This window comes from Peromyscus eremicus, chromosome 9 (assembly GCF_949786415.1).
Source record: "Peromyscus eremicus chromosome 9, PerEre_H2_v1, whole genome shotgun sequence".
Taxonomy (NCBI): Eukaryota; Metazoa; Chordata; class Mammalia; order Rodentia; family Cricetidae; genus Peromyscus; species Peromyscus eremicus.
This window is the reverse complement of record NC_081425.1, coordinates 27,454,797-27,479,574: the sequence shown is the minus strand read 5'-3', so window position 1 is coordinate 27,479,574 and position 24,778 is coordinate 27,454,797. Positions and strand designations below refer to the sequence as shown.

The 24,778-nt window shown below is 35.7% G+C and overlaps 1 protein-coding gene across 2 annotated transcripts in view; it reads right to left on the bottom strand.

The window, feature by feature from the left end:
- Nucleotides 1-322: 322 nt before the first annotated feature.
- Nucleotides 323-24,778, bottom strand: part of Klhl1 (kelch like family member 1) — a 339,100-nt gene continuing 314,644 nt past the window's right edge. For both annotated transcript variants that reach the window (XM_059274318.1, XM_059274319.1), the window contains 2 exons: nucleotides 10,713-10,884; nucleotides 323-1,409 (listed from right to left, as the gene is read on the bottom strand). In XM_059274318.1, coding sequence (XP_059130301.1) covers nucleotides 1,350-1,409; nucleotides 10,713-10,884 — 232 coding nt within the window. In that variant the 3' untranslated portion in view covers nucleotides 323-1,349. The remainder of the gene's footprint in view (nucleotides 1,410-10,712; nucleotides 10,885-24,778) is intronic.

Sequence of the window (24,778 nt, the reverse complement as noted above, 5' to 3'; positions counted from 1 at the left end):
GGCAAGTACTTTATATGAGCCATCTGAAGTTTCTACTACTAGGAAGCTAATAATAAATGGTGACCACTCAAAAGCAGGGAACTTGTATCGGAGGGAGTAACAGTGAAAACATAAATCACAAAATGAGAGAAAATATTAGTAAATTTTATGCAGACATTTACACACGGACGGACACACACACACATACACACACACACACACACACACACACACCCCTACAATAGAACAAACTTGTCAACGTTTTTACCTTGTCTAAAAGATAAATGAAGACACACCAATAAAAGCAAATGCTCTATCATTTATTAACTATCCTTATAATTTACATGGACACATATTAATGATGTTACATAAAAGTTCCACATTCTTCTTTGAAACAATTACAAACATTTGGTTTAAAATAATGTACATATCAGTGTAAGATGTCTGAAAATGAGTAATGAAAATCTGTAGTCAGCCATCCTTCTAGCAGTTATCATAATCACCCCAATTTAATGACTTGGAAACTTTTGTCTCAAAATTCTAAGTTTGGTTTTAAAGAACAAGCTTCTAAGGGACTTGAGCATGCAGTGGGTATATTAACATTCAGAATAACTAGCATCCATGCTTGTACTGAACTCTGCATGAGGTGAATGCCCACAGCCATACTGACTCTTTGGCTCAGTGTGTTGACAGTGCAAAGCGATGTGGGAAGCTTAAGGAAAAGTCCTTTGTGTTTGCCAGTTTCAACTGCTGACACAGGTGCAATAAAATCTAGGCATCATCTTGAATGCAATATGCAAGCCTTGATTAGCAGGGCAGTTTGTTTTCTGAATGCAAAAGCAAAACAGTCATCTGTCTCTCTCATTGTTTTCATAGCTGAGGAAAATGAGAAAGAAAGACATTTGTTCCAAAAAACTTCCTGATATCATCGCATCCGATTAGGAACACATCAAATCAATCAGATTTTGCAAGATGAAGTATTGTAACTTCTAGTCTTGGCAGCCTGTTGGATGTCCTCACAGATTATAAAAACAAGTGAATGATCTGTCACTAAGGAACACTCTACATCACAAATATGGGTCTCTTCTGAGAAACCAGCCTTTGGTAGCTCTAGTTATTGTATGCTACAATACAAAACATTACCAGTAACCATTCCCGAACTAACTAACACTTGGCCTGATGTTGTGTCTGTGTTTTCTTCTTCCCTATGTTCTGTTTGATCTTTTACTGCTTTGGGCACCAGCAGCTAAATTTATAAAAATCCTGTTCCTGAGAAGTTTTCGTCTCAGGAAGTTCTTTCTCATTCTTACCACGTGATATAAAATAAGCACAGTAGTAAAGAAAACCCTTCCAAACGTTATACAAATTAGTCAGGGCTGCTTGATGACAACCACGCAGGCACCTGCTCGGCCGATATTCAAGGAAGCCATCTGTTGGAAAATGGAACGAGAGACATAGGTTACTGCAGTGGAGCTCCAGATAAGTTACACTGTATTTGAAAATCATACACACGGAAGTCATAAATGAATGTGGTTAATTATCCCATTACAGCCACAGATAGTACAATACAAATGAACGCACTGAAAATTCTACTTTTAAAAAAATGTAATCACTTTTACATTAAGGCAATAAAACATGCAATTACTCATAGAAATTTTTAACAAAAATACTAAGATTTGAATGAAATGAATTTAAAATAGGAAAGTTTCCATCAAAGTTTTATTCTTAGACACATTTGTTATATTTCATCGTAATAGTTGTGACACTGTAATCACTTTGAAGTTGTTTTCCACAAATATCGTATGGAATCAAATGTATTACACATTCATCTTTAGGCCCAGACATCTCACAAAAAGTATATTCGATAACTTTTCTACGGATAGTTCATAATTAGATAATTGCTGCACTGCTTATTAAGTGTGTTTTCAATATAATGATCATTAAAATGAGCATGTAGAGTTTCTAAAATGATCCTGAATATAAAAGCTGTCAGACTTATATTAAATAAAAATTTCAAAAACTTTCTAATTAAATGTGTCTTTTGGAGTCATAATTTTATCTTGTATAATAATGGTTCACCTCTCTCCAAACTTGCTTTCTCCTAGTCATTTTATGCCTTAATAATCCAATAATTGAAATAAAATTCATATTTACTGTTATTGGTTTAAATTCTTTATTATCTTTTTTTGTAAGCTATCCAGGGATTTTTGCTTTTGTTTTTCTGTTTGAAGTTGAGTATTTTCCTTTCAAGATATGTAGAGAATTGCGTTGGAATTTTAACGGGGATTGGGTTGAATCTGTTGATGGCTTTTGGTAAAAAGGCCATTTTTACTATGTTAAACCTACCAATTCATAAGCATGGGGAGATATTTTCATCTTCTGATATCTTCTATAAGCTCAATTGTCATCAGGGAGGCATCATCCAGTAACTAATGGGAGATGATGCAAAGCTCCACAGCCAAACACTAGCTGGAGCCAGGGAAACTCCACAGAAGAGGAGCAGGGAGGAATGATCCTAGGAGCCAAAGGGATCAAGGACACCATGAGAATATGGTACACAGAATAAAATAAGCAGGGCTCACAGGGGCTCACAGAGACTAAAGCAACAATCAAAGACTCAGTACAGGTCTAAGCTAGGTCTTCTGCACAGACGTTATGGTAGTGTAGCTTGGTTTTCTTGTGGGAGTCCTAACAGTGGGAGTTGTGGTTTGGTGAGTATCTCTGACTCTTTTGCCTGCTTTTGGAACCCTTTCTCTGCTACTAGGTTCCCTCATCCAGCCTTGATATGAGGGTTTGTGCCTAATTTTATTGTAATTTGCTTTGCCATGTTTGGTTGATATCCCTGGAAGACCTGATTTTTTTTTTTTTCATTTTTTAATCGAAAGGGAGGAGGAGATGATCTGGGTAAGGTGGGGGACTAAGAGGAGTGGAGGGAGGGGACACTATGGTGAGGATGTAATGTATGAGAGAACAATTAAAAACTTAAAAATACTTCATTATCTATTCTCTTAAAGAGAGGGATCTTTAGCATGGTTTTTGGTTATATGTACTATAGTACCTGTTTATCTCCTCAAACAATGTATTCCAATTTACTTTTGGCTCAGTGAAAACTGTCATGAATTATTCCCCCAGCTCTTACAGATGCTGCTTTATAAAAGCTAAATAATTCTGTCATATTTATTGAGTTAACTCACTACCTCTTTTTAGGCCACTTTCAACATTTCATTTACAGCAGGAAGTTTGCTACATAGTCCATGTAGGATCTATCACAGTGATGAGTATTTCCTTTGCCGAATAGTTTATCGTTCTTCTTTAAACATTTCGTATTTATAAAACTGGTCCTTTAAACACTTAGAAGAGTTTACCTTTTGTTATTTTGACCAACTTAACTCATACATTTTAAAACACTTCCCTTGTTGTTCCCTCAAGCGTTATAAATTTCATTGTGGTGACCTGAAAAGGTTGGTCACAGAATCCATTAATACAGTCAAGGGAGGGTGTATATGTGGTACCAAGTTTCTTAGCTACTCTTCAACATCTTCCTCTATATAAATTATATACAAATAAATTCAACTCTAGGACAAGAGAATAATGATAGTACTCAGTTCGTGTATGTGAGAAACATCTACACATGCCCTACAGCATAAACACTGCACACAGCAACGGTAGTATGAAAATCTCCTGGAAGGGCAGAAGCCCGTGCAGTTTTACCTAGGTGAAAGAAATATGATCAATGTACTTTGTTTTCTGAAACACATTGTTTCTCTAACCAAGTGCAAGGATTGAGCTCAATGTTAAATGGCAGAGTAAAGTTCACTAACCTCCATCTGCACACATGTGAGTATATCTTTCTCATAAAAGAAATGAAGGCACAATTGTGACAATTGTTCCAGGATTAACAATTGTTCTATCTAATCTAGCATGTTTTTCAAAAATATATGTATTCTTGAATATTTTCAATAGTTTTGGCTTCTTTATTTTAAGGACTATTCCATTGTGGGGGCTAGTCAATAGACTTCAAGTACTTTAGTGTGTAAATGGAGCAAAGTGATCAACCTTACTGGACAAAGGTAGGTTAGAATAATGAACATTTCAAAATCGTGCTTTATTTTATATATGTAGGTTTATGTGTCTGTGTCTGGTAGGTTTATCCTGATAGCCCCTCAAGACCCCTACAAATCTAAGAGAGAAAAAGATAAGTCAGTAAAGTGTTTAATTTAGTATTTCTCTTTTTGATTTAAAAATGTGCTATTATTTCCCAGATATGAAAGTAAAATATTTAATTCAGCAGTTTTAAGATTTACGTTTACTATACTAAAACAAAATTGTAATAAAACTAATCTTGTGTTTGTATAATATTATATGAGCCAGAGATTTAAAAAAATGAATAATGCTTTTCAGGAGGTTTATATCTCTTAATACCACTCACATTATGTTGATTTCAATTTTAGTGGAATGATGAGCAGAATATTTTATAATAAATATTTAATGAAGATATTACATCATATATTTTATTCAATTGTAAATTCCATTTATTTAATGTTCATGTGTATTGGTGCTCTGTCTAAATTTCATACCTCTGAAGTCAGACTTTTTCCTAATAAACAAACCATACTGAATCCACACTCTAACTGCTATAGAAACACTAGAGACCTAGTAATGTAAAATATCAAAATATATCCTGTAGCATTTTAGCAAAATAATATGTAAAAAATTTATTCCTGTTTTCTTTATTTTTTTTATTTTTTAATTTTTGATTTTTCAAGACAAGGTTTTTCTGTGTAGTTTTGGTTCTTGTCCTAGATCTTGCTCTGTAGACCAGGCTTGCCTTGAGTTCCAGCCTGGCTCTGCCTCCTGAGTGCTGGGATAAAAGGTGTGCAACATCATTGCCCCACCTATTTATTATTATTATTATTATTAAGAAATTTACTATTCATTTTACATAGGAACCACAGGGCCCCTCTCTTCCCTAGTACTGCCCCCCAAGTCCCCCACAAGCCAACCCTCATTCCCATCCCTTCTAAGACAAGGCCCCCCATGAGGAGTCAGCAGAGACTGGTATATTCAGTTGAGGCAAGTCCAAGCCCTTCCCCTGCAAAAAAAAAAGATGCGTAAGGTGTCCAACCATAGGCACTGGGCTCCAAAAAGGCCACACATGCACCATGGATGGATCCTGATCCCAGTTCCAGAGGGCCCCTTAAGCGGGTCAAGCTACACAACTGCCTTGCCTATGCAGAGGGCCTAGTCCAGTCCCAAGGATGTTCCACAGATATTGGTGCACAGTTCATGAGTTCCCACTAGTTTGTTTTGGTTATATCTGTACATCTCCCCATCATGATCTTGATGCCCCTTGCTCAGAGAATTCCTCTTCTCTCTCTTAGACTGGTCTCCTGGAGCTTGGCCTGGTGCTTGGTTGAGGATCTCTACATCTATTTCAATCAGTTACTGGATAACGGCTCTGTGATGACAGTTATGGTATTCACAAATCTGATTTCCAGAGTAGGCCAGTTCAGGCACCCTCTCCACTATTGCTAATAGTCTAAGTTGAGGTCATCCTTGTTGATTTATGAGAACTTCCCTTACATCCTGTTTTTCCCTATCCCCATGATGTCTCCCTCTATCATGGTATCTCTTTCCTTGCTCTTCTACTCTGTCCCTGTTCTAGCTCAATCATGATCATCACATTCCCATATGTTCTCATCCCCCATCCCCTAACCTCCATTATTACCCCTCCCTCATGGAGATCTTATCTACTTCCCCTTCCCAGGGTTATCCACAGTCCCTCTTAGGATTCTCCTTGTTAGCTAGCTCCTCTGGAGCTGTGGGTTGTAGTCTGGTTATACTTTGTTTTACATCTAGTATCCACTTATGAGTGAGTACATACCAAGTTTGTCCTTCTGAGTCTGGGTTACTTCACTCAAGATGATATTTTCTAGTTCTATTTGCCTGCAAATTTCATGATGTCATTTTTTTTATTGCTGAGTAGTACTCCATTGTGTATATGTACCACATTTTCTTTATCCACTCTTCAGTCAATGGGCATCTAGGTTGTTTCCAGGTTCTAGCTATTACAAATAATGCTGCTATGAACATAGTTGAGCATGTGTCCCTGTGGTATGATTGAGCATCCCTTGGGTATATGTCCAAGAGTGGTATAGCTGGGTCTTGCGGTAGATTGATTCCCAATTTTCTGAGGAACCACCATACTGATTTCCACAGTGGTTGTACAAGTTTGCACTCCCACCAACAGTGAAGAAGTATTCCCCCTGTTCCAAATCCTCTCCAACATAAGCTGTTATCAGTGTTTTTGATCATAGCCATTCTGACAGGTGTAAGATGGTATCTCAGATTTGTTTTGATTTGTATTTCCCTGATGACTAAGGATTTTGAGCAATTCATTTAATGTCTTTCAGCCATTTGAGATTCTTCTGTTGAGAATTCTTTGTTTAGCTTTGTAGCCCATTTTTAAATTGGATTGTTCGGTATTTTGACGTCTAGTTTCTTGAATTCCTTATATATTTTGGAGATCCGCCCTCTGTCAGATATGGGGTTAGTGAAGATCTTTTCCCATTCTGTAGTCTGTCGTTTTGTTTTGTTGACCATATCCTTTGTCTTATAAAAGCTTCTCAGTTTCAGGAGGTCCCATTTCTTAATTGTTGCTCTCAGTGTCTGTGCTGCTGCTGTTATATTTAGGAAGTGGTTTCCTGTGCTAATGCTTTCAAGGCTGCTTCTTTCTCTTCTATCAAGTTCCGTGTAAGTGGATTTATGTTGAGGTCTTTGATCTACTTGGACTTGAGTTTTGTGCATGGTGACTGATATGGATCTATTTGCAATCTTCTACATGTTGATATTTAGTTATGCCAGCATTATTTGTTGAAGATGCTTTCTTTTTGCCATTTTACAGTTTTTGGCTTCTTTGTCAAAAATCAGGTGTTCATAGGTGTGTGGATTAATGTCAGGATCTTCAATTTGATTCAATTGGTCCACATGTTGGTTTTTATGCCAATACCAAGTTGTTTTTATTACTATAGCTCTACAGTAGAGCTTGAGGTTAGAGATGGTGATACTTCCAGATGTTACTTTACTGTATAGATTGTTTTAGCTATCGTAGTTTTTTTTGTTTCCCATATGATCATGAATATTGTTTTTTATAGGTCTGTGAAGAATTGTGTTGGGATTTTGATGGGGATTGCATTGAATCTGTAGGTAGCTCTTGGTAAAATTGTCAATTTTACTATTTTAATCCCAGCTATCCATGAGCATGGGAGATCTTTCCATTTTCTGATATCTTTTTCAATTTCTTTCTTCAGAAACTTAAAGTTCTTGTCATATAGGTTTTTAACTTGCTTAGTTAGAGTTACCCAATGTATTTTACTTTATTTGTGGCTATTATAAAGGGTAATGTTTCTCTGATTTCTTCCTCAACCTGTTTGTCATTTGTCTATAGGAGGGCTACTGATTTTTTTTTTTTTAGTTAATCTTCTATCCTGCCACATTGCTGAAGGTTTTTTTCTTTTAATCAGCTATAGAAGTTCTCTGGTAGAATTTTGGGGTAATTTATGTATATTACCATGTCATCTGCACATAGCAAATGCTTGACTTCTTCCTTTCCAATTTGTAATCCCTTGATCTTCTTTTGTTGTCTTATTGCTCTACCTAGATCTGTTAGTATTATATTGAATACATATGAGAAGAGTGGACAGCCTTGTCTTGTTTCTGGTTTTAGTGGAATCACTTTGAGTTTCTCTCCATTTAATTTGATGTTGGCTGTTGGATTGCTGTAAATTGTCTTTATTATGTTTAGGTATGTTCCTTGTATTCTTGGTCTCTCCAAGACCTTTATCATGAAGGAGTGATGGATTTTGTCAAAATCTTTTTCAGCATCTAATGAGATGATCATGTGTTTTTTTCTTTCACTTTTTTTATGTGGTGTATTACATTGACAGATTTGCATATGTTGAACCATCATTGAATCTCTGGGATGAGGCCTACTTGGTCATGGTAGCTAATTTTTTTTGATGTGTTCTTGGATTCGGTTTGCCAGTATTTTATTGAGTATTTTTGCTTCAGTGTTCATAAGGGAGATTGGTCTGTAATTTTCTTTCTTTGTTGCATCTTTGTGTGGTTTGGGTATCAGGGTAACCGTAGTCTCATAAAAAGACTTTGTTAATGTTCTTTCTTTTTCTATTGTGTGGAACAATTTGAAGAGTATTGGTGGTATTAGCTCTTCTTTGCAGTTCTCGTTGAATTCTGCACTGAAATCATCTGAGCTGGGGACTTTTAATGACTGTTTCTATTTCCTTAGGGGTTATTGGTATATTTAAATAGTTTATCTGGTCTTGGTTTAACTTTGATATGTGGTACTTATCCAGAAAATTGTCCATTTCTTTTAGATTTTCCAATTTTGTGGAGTACAGTGTAAAGAACTTGTGGATAGCTTCCAGTCTCATATGGTTTGATTAAGGAAGAACCCCACAGAGGTCTCTAGATGATCCAACATCCAGATCAGCTTCAAGGAAACTGGCTCAGACAATGCAGCCTTAGAGACTACTCCAGTCAGGACTTGACCATAATTCTTAATTTTCTCAGGATCCCCATAAGAATACAGTAGCTCCTTAGTCTATGGGCCTAGAATCTGTCAGTCATTTTTTTTTATGTCCTGTAGAATGTATGGCAATATATTCTATGAAGCAGGAACCTGAAGGATTGTCTTACCTTGTAAAATTTAGCGGTCATCTCCCTATGGGTCCTGCATGTCCAATTTATACAACATACTGGCAATCAGTAAACACAAGGGCACTTTTTCCCTCAGTGGCTAACTTTTGCTACAAAGAAAGCAAGTTCCATAATGATTTTCTTCAATGTCCATCATCCTCCTTGAGGTAATTGGTGTTACCAGGAGCAGATGTATATCATTGTCCAGAAAAGTCTAAGTTTTTAAAGCATTTTAAATGTCATAGTCTGTAGGTCAAGTCTCAGGCATGTCTGACAAACAGGCAAATACACAGCAGTTTCACAAGATGGGAGAGCTTTATAGAATACTGGCCCTTGGTGGTATAGCCCTCATTTGTAGAAACGTTTTTTCATGATCTTCTTTCTCATAGTTATCATGTATTTTCATCCTTTCTAAAAAGCAAAGCTAGAAAATTCTTATTTCTGAAGTCTCTAGTAATAGTAAGTTTTTTTGTTTTTGTTTTTGTTTTTTTAAGCAACTGGGATGAGGGTGGTCTCTATGAGCAATTGAAGTTAAAAGTGGAAAGTCGAATAATTTAGCTCTACACTGCTCTTTCCCCCCAATATCTTTCCATTTTTTCCCCTAAGTCAGGCAAATATATGTAATTTTATTGACCTCTAAAGTTTTGCTGTGAAAAGAATTATTCACGATGAAGGTATCTTAACCCAACAATTGTATGTAGATGTTAATCTATTTGAATGAAGCTACTGAGATAAAAGCATTATTAAAGATGGATCATTGATGATGGTATATGTGCATATATGTAAATATAATTAATGTTTACTTATTACTTTTGTTCAGATAGAATTTTTTCAAGTTTTATGACCCAAATCAGAACCTTCAGCTGATTAAAGCATATAAACTATATTGTCTCTTTAAAAAAACAGTTTTCAATTTTACAATGGTCATCAATTGAAATTTCTTTAAAATAATTTCTTACTGTTAGGTTTCTAACTATGGAGGGAGGTAGAAAAATAAAAGGCACATATACAACAATTGAATTGAAAGGAACACATCTAGGGATGGTTCCACTCACTGTGTTGTAAGCAAGACCACCATAACCGTCAAGATGCTTTCTCCTTTAAACAACTTGCTACCTTTCCCATCCATACTAGAACTTTTCAAACAGAATGGAACCTGCTGCATTGTATACTGATCCTGAGTCTGTAACTATACTGTATATTCAAACGATAATCTTTCATTCAATATGAGCCAAGCATTTCTCTCCAACTTGCAGGGCTATAGAGATTTCTAACAGATCAACACATGATAAGAGGATCCCTTTTCTGTTTATTTTTTAAAATCAACTGCAAACATATATTTGTTCTGTTTTCTGGTTGTGACTGTAAGAGTATTACTCAGTGCTTCTTACAACTTTATCCAGTAGACAATCTCAACCCAGGGCCATAACATAGGACATCTAGGCAGAAATGAATAGCAGGAGTACTAATTCTGCAACCTTCATGTTCTTGCTGGAGGCACTTTTAAAACCAAATATTCTGTCACAGCTTTGTTTACAAATACATTATACTTTCATTTTTTTTTTTTTTTTTGGTTTTTCGAGACAGGGTTTCTCTGGGTAGCTTTGCGCCTTTCCTGGAACTCACTTGGTAGTCCAGGCTGGCCTCGAACTCACAGAGATCCGCCTGGCTCTGCCTCCCGAGTGCTGGGATTAAAGGCGTGCGCCACCACCGCCCGGCTTTCATTTTTTTTTAATTTAGGTCGCTGAAATCCTTTGGTGTCCTTATTCTGAGTTATTATAATGTCTTCCTTTAGGATGGATATCTTTTAGTAGCATCAATTTATTATAGTATTACATACAAGAGAAAATAACACACAAAAATATTCATTTAATTTTCATACCACTCCTAATATATGACTAAATCAATCACTTTGGTGCAGTGTTCCTACAAAATAAATTGCAATAAGTATAAGCATCCTCCATAAGCTTAAGTAATTCTGTTTTACATTCAGTTAGTTATGCCCATAACAATCTTACCTGTGTCCACTCATTAGTTTGTGGATCATATGATTCCATGGTGTTGAGGTATGTTTGCCCATCGTAGCCACCAACAGCATATAGTCTGTCACCAAGGAGACAGACACCAACAGCATCTCTAGGCATACTCAAAGGAGCTACCATGGTCCATGTGTCTGTTTTTGGATCATACCTAAATTTAAGGACAATAAAATAAAATTCTAATTATACTCAAATTTTATTCTATAAATGATAATTTTTAAAAGTGTTATCTGAGGGTGCCTGGACTGGTCTACTCTGGTGATCAGTCTAGTGCATACCCTAACCGTCATCATAGAGCCTTTGTCTAGTGACTGTTGGAGGCAGATGCAGAGATCCATGGCCAGGTGCCAGGCTGAATCCAATCCATGAGAGAGAGGAGGGATTCTGTAGGCATGGGACATCGAGATAATGATCGGAAGACACGTAGAGATGACTGGTCACACTAGTGGAAGCCCATGAACTGTAGACTAGTGGCTGTGGTGTCCCTAGTCCATGGGACTGGACTAGGCCTTCTGGATATGGAAGATGGTTGTTTGGCTCGAACTGTTTGTGGGGCACCCAGGCAGGAGGATCAAGATCTGTCCCTGGTGCATGGGCAAGCTTTTGGGAGCCTGGTGCCTGTGGTGTGATGCCTTGTGCCTTGAGTAGCCTTGGTGCAGTGGGGAGGGGTTTGGACCTGCCTAGGCTCAGTGTGCCAGACTCTGCTGACTCCCCATGGGAGACCTTGATTTGGGGGATGCGAGAAAGTGGAGTGGCTTGGGAGGGAGGGCTGGGGTGTGAGGAGAGGGAGGAGGGAGGAGGGGGGAATCTGTGGGTGGTATGTGGAGTGAGTAGAAAATTTCTTAATAAAGAAAAATGAAAAGAAAAAACTGTTATCTGGAAAATAAAATTAAGAATATTTGTTCTCAAGTTCAATAATTTTGACAGATATATTTTTTGAAACTATTAGCCATGATAGTGGTCATTCTAAATTCTAAAGTACTTAAAAATCATACCTGAACCCTTAAAAATGATAAAGATTCATTTGGTAAAAATAAATGTCATGCCGTTCTTTCCAAGATGTATATTTAGAAACATAAATCACTATATTCCACAGCAAATGATGTTTTGAACAAGATTGAAATGTAGTGATATTATAATGAAGCCAAAAGAATGCTTGAAAACCTGGAGGACCTCAATTTGAACACTTAGTAGATGTAACCTTTTCTGAAAAGGTAATGCAAATCTATATTACATTTTTTAGAAGAGAAATAGACATTTTGTTCCAAAATTTGGTGGGTGGTAAGCTTGATGTAGTGGCACATACATGTTATTCCAGCATTTGGGAAGAGGACATAAAAGGATCAGGAGGCAAATGGACAAATTCATTTATCTATGTACCTAGTTCAAGACCAGCCTGGGAAGTATACATGAAATAGTGTTTCAAAAAGAAAATCATAACAATTTAAAAAAAATCTAGTTTAAAAGAAAATGTAGCCAGCTTTATTAAAATGAGTATTAAATGTGACATAAGTAAAGTGTTAGATTGAGCTCCAGGACAGAGTATATTACATATGTGCAAACATGTATAAATACCATTAACATAAACTTATTAAGAACTTAGCTCAGTAAACACACAAACAAAAACTAAAACATCCAAACAAAGGAATTTGAGAGAGCAATGAGCAATATGTCTAAAGATATCTATTTAGCCTTTGAATTTTAGGGAAATAGTTCCAGGTGAATAGAACTGTTATTAATCATGACATTGTTAAAATTTTCCATGAAAGATACAATAGCAGATGAAGTGTTTGGAGCCAGGTAAGCCAAGTTATTTAAACAATAATACCTACAAACACTTCCTTTTCAAAATATCTAATTACTTCATATTACATATATGAATTTCAAATATCTATCTGTACATAATGTTTAGAATGGAACACACTGAGAGATTGAGTATAACTTATTTCAGCTGAATATGAATCACTAAACCACATCTTTGCCTTTAACCTGAAATTTACAATTAAGATCCAAAGCTAAACGTTAGCAAGACAAAAACAGAAATACAAATTATGACTAAAGGAAAAATATTTTCTTTTAAAAATGGAAATGTATGTTTTGTGTTACAGGACTTATTTGGCCAGTAGAAAACTCGAAAAATGAACTGTTGAAATAACCAAAAATTAACATCAGCGTGTTAAAATAAAATTTTCACTATATATGTAGTATGTATTTATAGAGAATACTCATTTTACATAAAACATTACATGTTTTTGAATGTCAAAGATAGAGGCATGTGTGTGATCATCTACTGACTCAATGCCTACCAAAATTTTAATCATTGTCCTAGGCTGTTACGCACAGAGAAATTTGATTGACAGGCTTAAGTTAGTCAAGGCAAAGCATCATAAAATAATAAAAAGCACAAAGACCCACAACATAATTGTAGTTATACAATACATTCAATCACAATCTTAAAAAAAAAATTCAAACATTTTCACAAACATTCTGAAACCTACCACAATGGAAAATGAGATGTGAAAAGGAATGAGAAAGAATACCACCCGCATGCAAACAGAACATTCCAGAAGGTGAAACATTTTTTTAAGGTAACCAGACAGATTTTTTTTAAATAAGTGACTTAAAAAACACAGAGACAGGTAATGAATATTTCTAAATTAAGTGTGAATTACACTTCTATGACTGTGCTTGTGGTTCAGAATCTTATTCAGAAAATTCTTGTCTCTACTGAGTCTTCAGATATATTTTCTGTGTATTTCTCCAACAAGTTCAGCTTCTTGAGTATTGAGTTAAAGACTTTAGACCCATTTTGAATCATTAATTTATAGTGTGAGAAATGTGGATATAAGTTATTTCTTCTTCAGGTTAATATTCAGTTTTGTCAACACCATTTATGGAGTAAGCTAACCTTTTTTCCAGAATGTAAAATTGATATATTTGTTAAAAATCAGTTGCCCATAGCTGTTCAAGAGAATATTATATACCGTTGGTCAACATGTCTACTTTTTATGCAAATTCCATGCATTTTTATGACTGCCACTCAGTAGTATAACTTTAGGTTAGGTCAGGTAGTGTGGACACTCTGATAGTGTTCTTTCTATTTTAGGGAAGCATTGGTTACCACAAGAAATACAACTACAAGATATTAAAGTTCCTACCCAGCAAAAGAAACACTCACCAGAGAAAAAAGATAGGTGAAAATTGGAGGAAGTATTTGTTCACTATATTTTGGACAAGGGTGATACCAAGTATATATAAAAAACTTTAAATATAAACATGAAACCATTAAAACAGCCAAAATATAAATGGGCCAATAAAATGAATAGACAGTTATCGAAAGAAATCTACAGAATCAATGCAATTCTCATCAAAATTCCAACACAGTTCTTCACTTTGAGATCCTATATAACCAAAGTCAGTTGTCTGTGAACAAGAAAACAAATGACAACACATGATGGTTGTTGCTAGCATTGTAAACCAGTGCAATCACTGTGAAAAATCAGTATGGAGTTTCCTCAACAACATCAAAAATGGAACTATCATATGACCCAGCTATACCTCTCTTTAACTTATACCCCAAACACTCTATATATGCTATGACACATTACATGTATACATCCGTGTTTACTGTACTAGTCCCTGTAGCGGGAAGTGGAGGTAGTTAAGACGCTCATCAGTGGAAGAATGGATATTTCAAATGTGTCATAAATAAAAAAAAAAACTTGGAGTTTTACTCATCTGTTAGGAAAATGTACCTATGTAATTTTTGGGAAAATAAATAGAACTAGAAAGTATTAGAGTAAGTGAGAAAGCCAAGAATCAGAAAAATACTCACAGATTCTCTCTCACATGAAGGTCCTAAATTTTAATATTTCTACATTTATAAAGAAGGGTTTTTGATAGTATGTACAGAACGTGAAATTAGAGAGGCGATCAATAGGAAAAGAGGAACAAAAGATAATGGAAAGGATGATTAAATGAAAGATCAGATGTGACATGAAAGGAGAAAACAGGCCCTTAGACTATGAGGACACATTACAGGACTAGAAAAGAGAAGCAGGGTGAGAGAAGCAATAAATAGTTTGGGTTTTTAAAAATGAGTTAAGTAGCATTCTTCTAAGGTAATAAACTAAAATTTAAAAAGCGTTACAGACTTAATAATGGGGGTTTCATCACCTGGATGTCAATTCATACAGAGCAAATATTAAGAGAGATTTGGAACCTTTGGCATTTTTTGTTTAATGTAGGCATTAGATTTTGTTGTTGTTGTTGTTTTTTTGTTTTTTTGTTTTGTTTTGTTTTGTTTTTCGAGACAGGGTTGCTCTGTGTAGCTTTGCGCCTTTTTCCTGGAACTCACTTGGTAGCCCAGGCTGGCCTCGAACTCACAGAGATCCTCCTGGCTCTGCCTCCCGAGTGCTGGGATTAAAGGCGTGCGCCACCACCGCCTGGCTTGGATTTTAATAAGGGAATGAATGAGCTCTTCCTGCTGGGTTTGTAGCATTGTGACTATGTTAAAAAGTAAGACCTTGATTGTTCTTAGTTGCTCCTGAAATTAATTAAAATCTTTTAGGATGAAAACATCTTTGAAATTTTTATGAAAATCATACAAGGGTGTTAAACAAAAACACATGGAAAGGGAATGGGTAAAGCAAAAATGCTCAGTTGTTGATGGCTGCTGGATTTCAGTGACATGTGCTGGAGGAGGTTGCCTTGCTTGTTGTTTGCTTATGGGTGTCATTTCCTAACAAAAATCACTTTACAGCAAATAAAAGATACATTTACATTTTGTTGAATAGCCAAGTCTTTTTTAAACAGAATATTTTATTTAATAATGCCCAGTTTGGCTTCAGTCACATATTTTACATGAATATCTTCTTCTGAAGTCATATTTCAGACTTTGCCTGGTAATTATTTAGCTCTGCAGAGTAACTTCTTTCAAATACTATCTGCAGTGGAGATGTTGCTCATCACTTAGCAAAATGGAAAAAAACAAAGCAATTGAAGAAGTAACTATTAGAAGTAATATATGAATTTATAAGTTCTAGGTGAAATTCAGAATGTTGACACAATTCTACAAGTCAATATTTTGTGATGAGTTGTATCAAACTTATCTATTTACATCTGGATACAAACTTGAAAACTGCAGCTACAGATACAAATAAATATTTTATACATTGCACAAATTTCTCAAAAGAAAAAACTCTATAATTTTATTGTCTTCTACAAAACCATTCTTTGTATTAGATGGGGTCTGTTTTAGGTAGAAAGCATCATTTCAAATATATATTAGTGCTTTATTTCTCAATGTCTGAAATGCTGTTCATATTTAGCTGAATGCATTACAATTTCAATTAAACGAAGTCACACTAATCTGTGAGTTTCCTTTGACTTGTGGCATTCAGACTCCATCACAGATGGAGTAGAAAGTGAACAAGCACTCAGAATTATCCAGACCTGTAGCACTGACTGCCTCTCACATTCACGGTTCTAGAAAGATTTTTCCACATTTAGAACTGTTCAGAGTTTCCTATTTGCCTGGAGGCATATGAAGTTATCCCCAGAGTTATGTATCTTTTTTGTTTTGACATAGATGATTAAAGATTTATAAAAGATATTATAAATGTTAACTACGAATTATATAACAGTATTGTTAGTTTTTAATAAAAAGTAATTTTAAGTAGTTTTTAAACTGTGCCGGCCATTTAATTAAGACAATAAAGAAGTAAAAAGGAAGGGGCAGTGTTGAAGGTTAGTTTTTGGTCTGGCTACATCTTCTAAATGTTACCTTGGTCTTCCTAGTCAATATGTGAGCTCTGTAACAGAGTCTCTATTAAACTTTACAGCCCTCGGGCAAGTGAAGCAGGCACCAGTACGTAGTGAATAAAATGGGCTGTAAATGAAAGCTTCTAAAGGCGTGTAACAGTCACAGAATATGAGTTCATTTCCCTTTGAAAATTCACATTGCTCTTTTCAGGCAGCATTAAACTGCCAAGCTTCATTGTCAGTCTCATACATAAAGGATGCAGTTTGAATTAAAAATATTCACGGAAAATTTCTTTTAAATATCAAACTACTATCAAATAGAAATGAGACAATTCAAAGACTCAAATTTCAAAACAGTGTTTAGACAGAGACATTTACATACAGAAATATTTGCAGCCTTATATGTATACCAGCTAAAGAAAGCAAAGAGGAGGGAAAGAAACAAAGATCAATACCAGACTCTCTCCCTAAGAACCCACTAGCCACAACAGCCAGGGAATCAAGTAGAGGGGCTTCATTTCTCTTCTTATCCTTCAGTTTCATTTCCTCAGTCTCATCCCAGCCCTTTAGCAGATGACATGCAGCGGCCTATCTTCCCTCCCTCCCTCTATTCCATGAGGATCCTCCATTCCAGGTTAATCCTCCCTGTGGACCTGCACAACCCACTACCCTTCCAGCCCAACCCCACTCCAAACTGTCAGTTCTCAATACCCAGAAAGAGATTCTAACTGGGACTCACAGTGGCCACACCTCAAAGGACTCAAAAGCATTCCACATAAGGTAATTTAAAGCCACCACAAATTTATAAGATCCAGAAATGTCAGCAGAAGCCACAAGATGGAAAACAAAACTAACAAAGAAAATACCAGATATCAACATCTAGAATCACAATCAACTCAGACCAAGATGCCTATTAATCCGGGGAAAAAATACAATCAATAACAGCAAGCAAAATATATCTCCACTAGAGCCTAGCAACAATACTACTTTAGATACTGAGAGAAGCAACAAAGCCAACACACAAGGCGAACTCTTCAAAATAGCAATTATAAAAATATTCAAAGACCTTAAGCAGGAAATAAATAAAGCCAAAAATGAAATTAATCACACCCAAAACAAACAATGATGTTGAATGGGAAAAAAAGTTCAATATATTAAAGTGGGAGTGAAATCACTGTGAATCTCCCAAAGTGAAGTAAAACTTGAAATGAAAAGTAAAAACTGGAACAGAAATATGAGAGATAAACCTCACTAACAGCATACAGGCAATGGAAAAAAAAACTGCATGCACTGAAAATAAGATATAAGAAATGGATACCCCAGTCAAAGAAAATGTTAAATCTTAAAAAATCAAGGCAAAACGTCCAAGAAATCTGTGACACATTGAAAAGAGCAAGTCTATGAATAATATATGTATAAATGATGGAGAAGAAACTTAAGTCAAAGCCACACAAAATCACAGAAAAAAAATCCCCAACCTAAATAATGTATAAGAAGCATACATAACAGAAAATAGACTAAATCATAAAACAAATTCCTAATGACTCATAACAATCAAAACACTGACCATACAGTGTGGTGATAAATTGTGGACCATAAGAAAATATGCCAGAAGTTAAGAGAAGAGAACAAGAGACTAGATTAAACATAGAGACCAGACAGTGGTGGCACACACCTACACCTTTAATCCTAGTATTTGGGAGGAAGATATCTGCCTAGATCTCTGTGATTTCAATGCCATCCTGGACTACATGAGATTGATTCAGTCTAGGAGAGAAACAGCCAGGCAGTGGTGGCACACACCTTTAATCTCAGTTCTTGGGAAACACACATACTTTTAATGGCTGGATGGAGAAAGGTATATATAAGGCACTAGGAGGCAGGAAAAAGGCAGAAGCCTTTTTCGCTGAGGAAGCCCTTTCAGCTGGAACTTTTTCAGGCTGAGGAGTCTTAGGGCTAAGAGGTGGCTTATTCCTTTGTCTTTTTGATTTTTCAGGTAAATTTTATTAGGGTGCACAGTATATGTCACCACAATACAGACCAAAGAAAATCCTACTGCATATCTTTTTTTTTTTTTTTTTTTTTTGGTTTTTTGAGACAGGGTTTCTCTGCGTAGCTTTGTGCCTTTCCTGGAACTCACTTGGTAGCCCAGGCTGGCCTCGAACTCACAGAGATCCGCCTGGCTCTGCCTCCCGAGTGCTGGGATTAAAGGCGTGCGTCACCACCGCCCGGCCAAGAGACATATCTTAACACCAAGGATAGATATTACCTATGGGTAAAATGATGGAAAAAGATATTCCAAGCAACAAGAAACAAGTTGGTGAAGAGATTTTAGTATCTAGCAAAATAGACTTTGACCCTAAACTAATCAGAGGAGATAAGGAAGGACACTATATTCTCATCAAGGGAAAAATCTACCAAGAGGATATTACAACTCACATCTGTGCACTTAACAAAAGGGCAACCAAGTTCATACAAGAAACACGATTACAGCTCAAATCACATACTGCCCCTCAAGGACAGATGGGAATTTTCATACTCTAATCTCACCAGTGGACACATCACCCTGACAAAAGCTAAACAGAAAAATGCTGGAGCTAGCTGGCATTATAAACCAAATAGACCTAGTATTTACAAAATGTTTCACTGAAACATGAAAGAATGTTCTCGGCACCTCATGGAATTTTCTACAAAATTGACTACATTCTTGAACACAAAGCAAGTCTCAAGAGATACAAGAAATTTGAAAGGAAGAAGCCAAAGTATCTTTCTTTGTAGATGATACGAGAGTATAGAGAAGTGATGCTAAAAATATTGCATTGGGATACTCCTAAGCTTTTAAACACTTTCAGCAAAGCAGCTGGGTACAAAATTAAGCTACAAAAATAAGTGGACCTACCATATACAAATGAAAAATGGACTGAGAAAAAAATCATGAAAATAACACCTTTCACAATAGTCTCAAATTATATAAAATATCATGGGGAAGCTTGAACCAAGAAACTAAAAGACTTTTATGATAAAAACATTAAGATCTTGAAAAAAGAATTAGAAGAAGATACCAGAAGATGGAAAGGTTCCCCCTTGCTCATAGATCAATAAGATCATTACAGTAAAAATGGCCATCCTACCAAAAGCAATCTATAGATTCAATGTAATACTCTTCTAAATTCTAATTCACTTTTTCACAGATATTGAAAGGAAAATATTTAGCTTCACATAGGAACAGAAATAAATGTAGGATAACTAATAGAATCTTGAATAATAAAAGAACTGTTGGAGATAACACCATCTGAAACCTCAAATTGTTCTACAGAGATATATTAATAAAAACAATATGGGACTGTCACAGAAACAGATATTTTGATCAATAGAATCAAATTTAAGACCTGTAAAAATGTCCACCTATTTTTCTTTTGATAAAGAACCCAAACTATACACTGGAAAAAAAGATAAGCAATTTCATCAAATGTTGCTGGTCAAACTGTATGGCTACATTTAGAAGTGTCTGAGTAGATCCAAATTTATCAGTCTACAGAAAATCCAAGTCCAGAGAGGTCAAATATCTCAACACAAAACCAGATAAACTGAAACTCATGGAAGAGAAAATGGGTCATAACCTTAAATTCACTGACACAGGAAAAGATTTTCTGAACAGAAGACTGAGCACAGGCACTAAGAAAGATCAAAAATTAGTTAATGAGACATCATGAAACTTTATCATGAATGGATAAAAAAAATGTGGTACCTTTACACGATGGAATATTACTCAATATTTAAAAAATGAAATTCACTGGTAAATGGATATAGCTAGGAAAAAATAACCCTGAGTAAGTAATCCAGGGAACAAAAAAGGAAAGTATGGTATGTATTTATTTACGTGAATGTTACCTTTCAATTCTACCATAAGTAGGCTAAAATTTATATAAATATAGAAGTTAGGTATAGAGAAAGGGAAACTAACAGATAGTTATGGATTGACTGGGGGGGTACAAGGTGGGCTGGAATAGGAGGATCAAATAGGGAAAGAAATAATAGGGTAGCAAATGAGGCAATCCCAGGGGGAGTGTTAAAACTAAGGGCCATTTGAGAGGTAGTACAGAAATCTAATATAGCAGAAGATTTATATATGTATATATATATATATATATATATATATGTGTGTGTGTGTGTGTATGTATTCCATGTATTCTACATATGCAAATTATATATATATATATATATATATGTGTGTGTGTGTGTGTGTGTGTGTGTGTGTGTGTATGTATTTTATCTAAATCAATATTGAGGGATAGAAAGCCCCAACAGGACATCTCTCAAAGTCAGAAAGATGTAGATATGTAAAGAAAAGGGCTCAAGTTAGAAATAAATACATTATATTTGAATAATTTTTCTTAATTTTAATGACTAAGATTAGCAATAAGGCTGTTTTAAAAGAAATAATTTTAGATAGTTTCTAATATATGTGAATACCTGTTAAACATTATATAATAAGATGTTCATGTTAAAGACAATGCATGGGTTAAAATGTATGAAATATTGCTAACTGAAATTATATAGTCTATATCAATGCTTGTTCCCACAATGAGTGTAATAAAATTGTAATTTGCTATACAAGCTCTTCTTAGCATGCAATATTATTTTTGATAAGTTGATTTTTGCCCTTCTAGTGATGAGAGGAGGTAGCACTATGATGTACTCTTATAAACTTTATTTTCAGACTTTGAAATGTTTTATTATTTTTCAGGTAAGTTCTCCACTTTACTTATCATTTGAAATGCCTACTCATGTTAGCCTAGACTTGTGTACATCTCAAGCTAGCCCCATAATCAGGGCAAATATTCTGCCTTACTTTTCCAAGCACTGCAATTGCAAGCCTGAATGATTGTGCATGCCTATTAAATGTATTGATAATATTTTTCTTGCAGATGGGCAGGTTACAAAATGCTTGAAATTTGATGATAAAGAAAAGAGGCTTCAATTTCAGTTCATAATTTGTATTGTTCCTTTTTATATTAAATACTACATGACTTAATTTGGTGGCCACATTTAAATAATTTTTTTCTTGGAATAGGTTATGGTTTATTTCAGCCTCTCTGAAAAATTCAGAAAAAGGGCTAAACAGAGAGAAATAAGCAAACATAACAGCTCCTTCACACTTTTCAAAGGAGTTCTTTGACAGAATTTAAAATCTATTTGAACCATTTTCAGGCCAGGGAACCCAGAGTGTGCCCAGGAGACTTGAATGTTGGGAGAACCACATTCTTTAAAAGGAAGCTACTAGACTTTACTTCAATGTGTCTAGCAAATCATTCCAAGAAATTTCCTTTTCTCCCTAAGCTGCTGTTGAAAATGCCTAGTAATGTGTATAAATTATGAATAATAGTTGTATAAAATAACTATATTTTCTACCTTGTTGTTGAAAAGGTTCCCATTGTATAGTCAATGATAGACTGTAACTCATAACAATTCTCCTGTCTCAGACTCCCAAGTACTAGGTTTACAAGTATGTATCAACATACTTTACTCAAAAGAAGTTTATTGCATATACTTTTAAAATAGGGGTCCAAAATGTTTAGATTCTCAGAGAAGCTGCATACATATATACAGGCCTATAAAAAATACAAAGTTTTGCAACCAAACAACCAAAACTATTAAGGTGTAACAATAGAAAATATCATAACAAAATTCTTATTTTTTCATGTTATGCTCATTCAGCTGGGCCCAGAATCAAACTTCTAAGAAGGAGCAGAACAAGAGGGGACAGAATAATAGGGGGAAAAAAGGGTTGACTAATATGGTACCTAGTCAAAATGACAAAAAGCCTCCTATTTGAAAAATGACTTTGCTATAAACATAAATATTTTGAAGGTGTTTTGATAGTATGGTCGTTTGTCAAAACAACATCAGTTTTTACTCTAGGAGGGTTTATTTTCTCCCTAGTCATCAGATTTTGATCAAGATTAAGATAGTGGGCATGAGAATTCCTTCTTGGAAGCAAGCCTCTGACTTAAACAGGAAGCAATTAATTGCCTCATAACAGGATTGTCACTACTGTATGAGAAGGCACATCTTGCTGGTGTGTCAATGCTGCAGCTTGAAATGTCCAGCACTGTGTATGACCAGTGGTGTCTTTCATCATCCAGCAGCCTATACAGCACCTCCTGACATTATGAAAACTACCAAATAAGGAAGAAGTTTCCCAGACAGATTGAAATTGATTTCTAGATATTTTGCAACCAAAGTGTATGGTATAACATGAATCTTAAAAAAAACTGTATTAATTGAAAACACTCGGGAGTCAGGTATTGGCATAAATGCTGAAGATCAGAGAGACAGAACATGCCACACCTAACTTTACCTCGCCAATTCCTCAGCCAATTTTGTCTCCTTAAATTGGAGCCTCTGAGTCCTCATTCAAATGGATCTCAGCTGAACTGCCGCTAAAAGCCTAAAAGCTTAACAAGGCTCTATTCCTGGTCCTCATGCCATATGTGTATATATGTATATATATATATATTGTATCTTTCTGCTTCCTGTCATCATTTCCTGGGATTAAATGATGTGTGTCACCATGCCTGGCTGTTTCCAATGTGGCCTTGAACTCACAGAGATCCAAAGGGATCTCTGCCTCAGGAATGCTAGGATTAAAGGCCTGTGCTACCACTGCCTAAACCTATGTTTAATATAGTGGCTGTTCTGTTCTCTGACCCCCAGATAAGTTTATTGGGGTGCACAATATATCAACCACAGTATGGTGTCTTAAGCATCAGTGTGTCAGTCTAGATATGGTGGACAACAAAGGCAATGGCAAGTGCTGTGGGATGGTCTGTATGTCAAATGTGTTGCTGATTGGTCAATAAATAAATCACTGATTGGCCAGTGGCCAGGCAGGAAGTATAGGTGGGACTAACAGAGAGAAGAATTGAGAGAACAGGAAGCTGGGTGAGAGAGACACTGCCAGCCGCCATCATGACAAGCCGCATGTAAAGATGCCGGTAAGCCACGAGCCATGTGGCAAGGTATAGATTAATAGAAGTGGATTAATTTAAGCTGTAAGAACAGTTAGCAAGAAGCCTGCCACGGCCATACAGTTTGTAACCAATATAAGTCTCTGTGTTTACTTGGTTGGGTCTGAGTGGCTGTGGGACTGGCTGGTGAGAGAGATTTGTCCTGACCGTGGGCCAGGCAGAAAAACTCTAGCTACAGGCAAGAGCTTGTGCTGTTTTGGAAATCCAAATTGTTTGGAGCCCTGTATGTTTTCCAGTGGGCAGTGGTCAACAGAGTGATGCTTAATTGACTAAAATGCTGAGACTAAGACACTGAGCACTCACCCTAAATGGATCATCTATATGAACACACCACCAACCATGTCAAGGCTCTTGGAACTTTTAGAAAGAGGATGCAGAATAAATGTAAAAGCCAGAGGATAGCAAGGTATACTGGGAACTTCTGGAAGTAAATATGTTTACTACAACTGTGAACTGATGAGAGTTGTTACTTGCACAAGCTTTACACAAGAACAAGTCATCAACAAATCCTAGTGTAGATGAGGCTGTGGTCACCAGGTTCCATCTTATATAGAGAAACTACTGTCAGTGGATAGGTGCTTGAAGAAGAAGAATCATATTTATTGAGGATATGGCCATTGTTAAGTTTCCCATGTTCAAATGGCTGGTTCCAGACTCATGCACAGGCACATATGTGCAACACTAACTGGACATAATAGATTACCAAAATCAAAAGACATTAAATGTTTGAGGAAATATGAGTGGGTACAATTGAAACATTTGGAATTGGAACTGTCAACTAAATACTATCATATTGTATTATGTACATGTATGAAATTCTCAAAAATAAACACATTTTTATGTATATGAATGGTTTGCCTAAATATGTGTCTATATACCAGATATGTGCTAGATACTCATAGAGTACAAAAGGGGGTGTTGAATTTCCTCAAACTAGAGTTATTGATGTTTGTGAGCCACTATGTGGGGACAGGTAATGAAATCTTGGATATCTGGAAGATCAGTCAGTGCTCTTATACAATTAGTCACCTCTTCCACCATCACAATAAATAACCAATTAATTTTAATGACTAGTTATAACTATTATTTTGTAGGAAATTTAGATTTCCCTCTATATCAAATTATGAATTTATATTTCACTATCTTACTTAAGACCTATCATAAGAATCAATAATTTGAGAGGTAGGGTTTTTTTTATCATCTCCATCACATTACAGAAAAACTTCAGTTCTTAGATATTTGCCTCCTCTA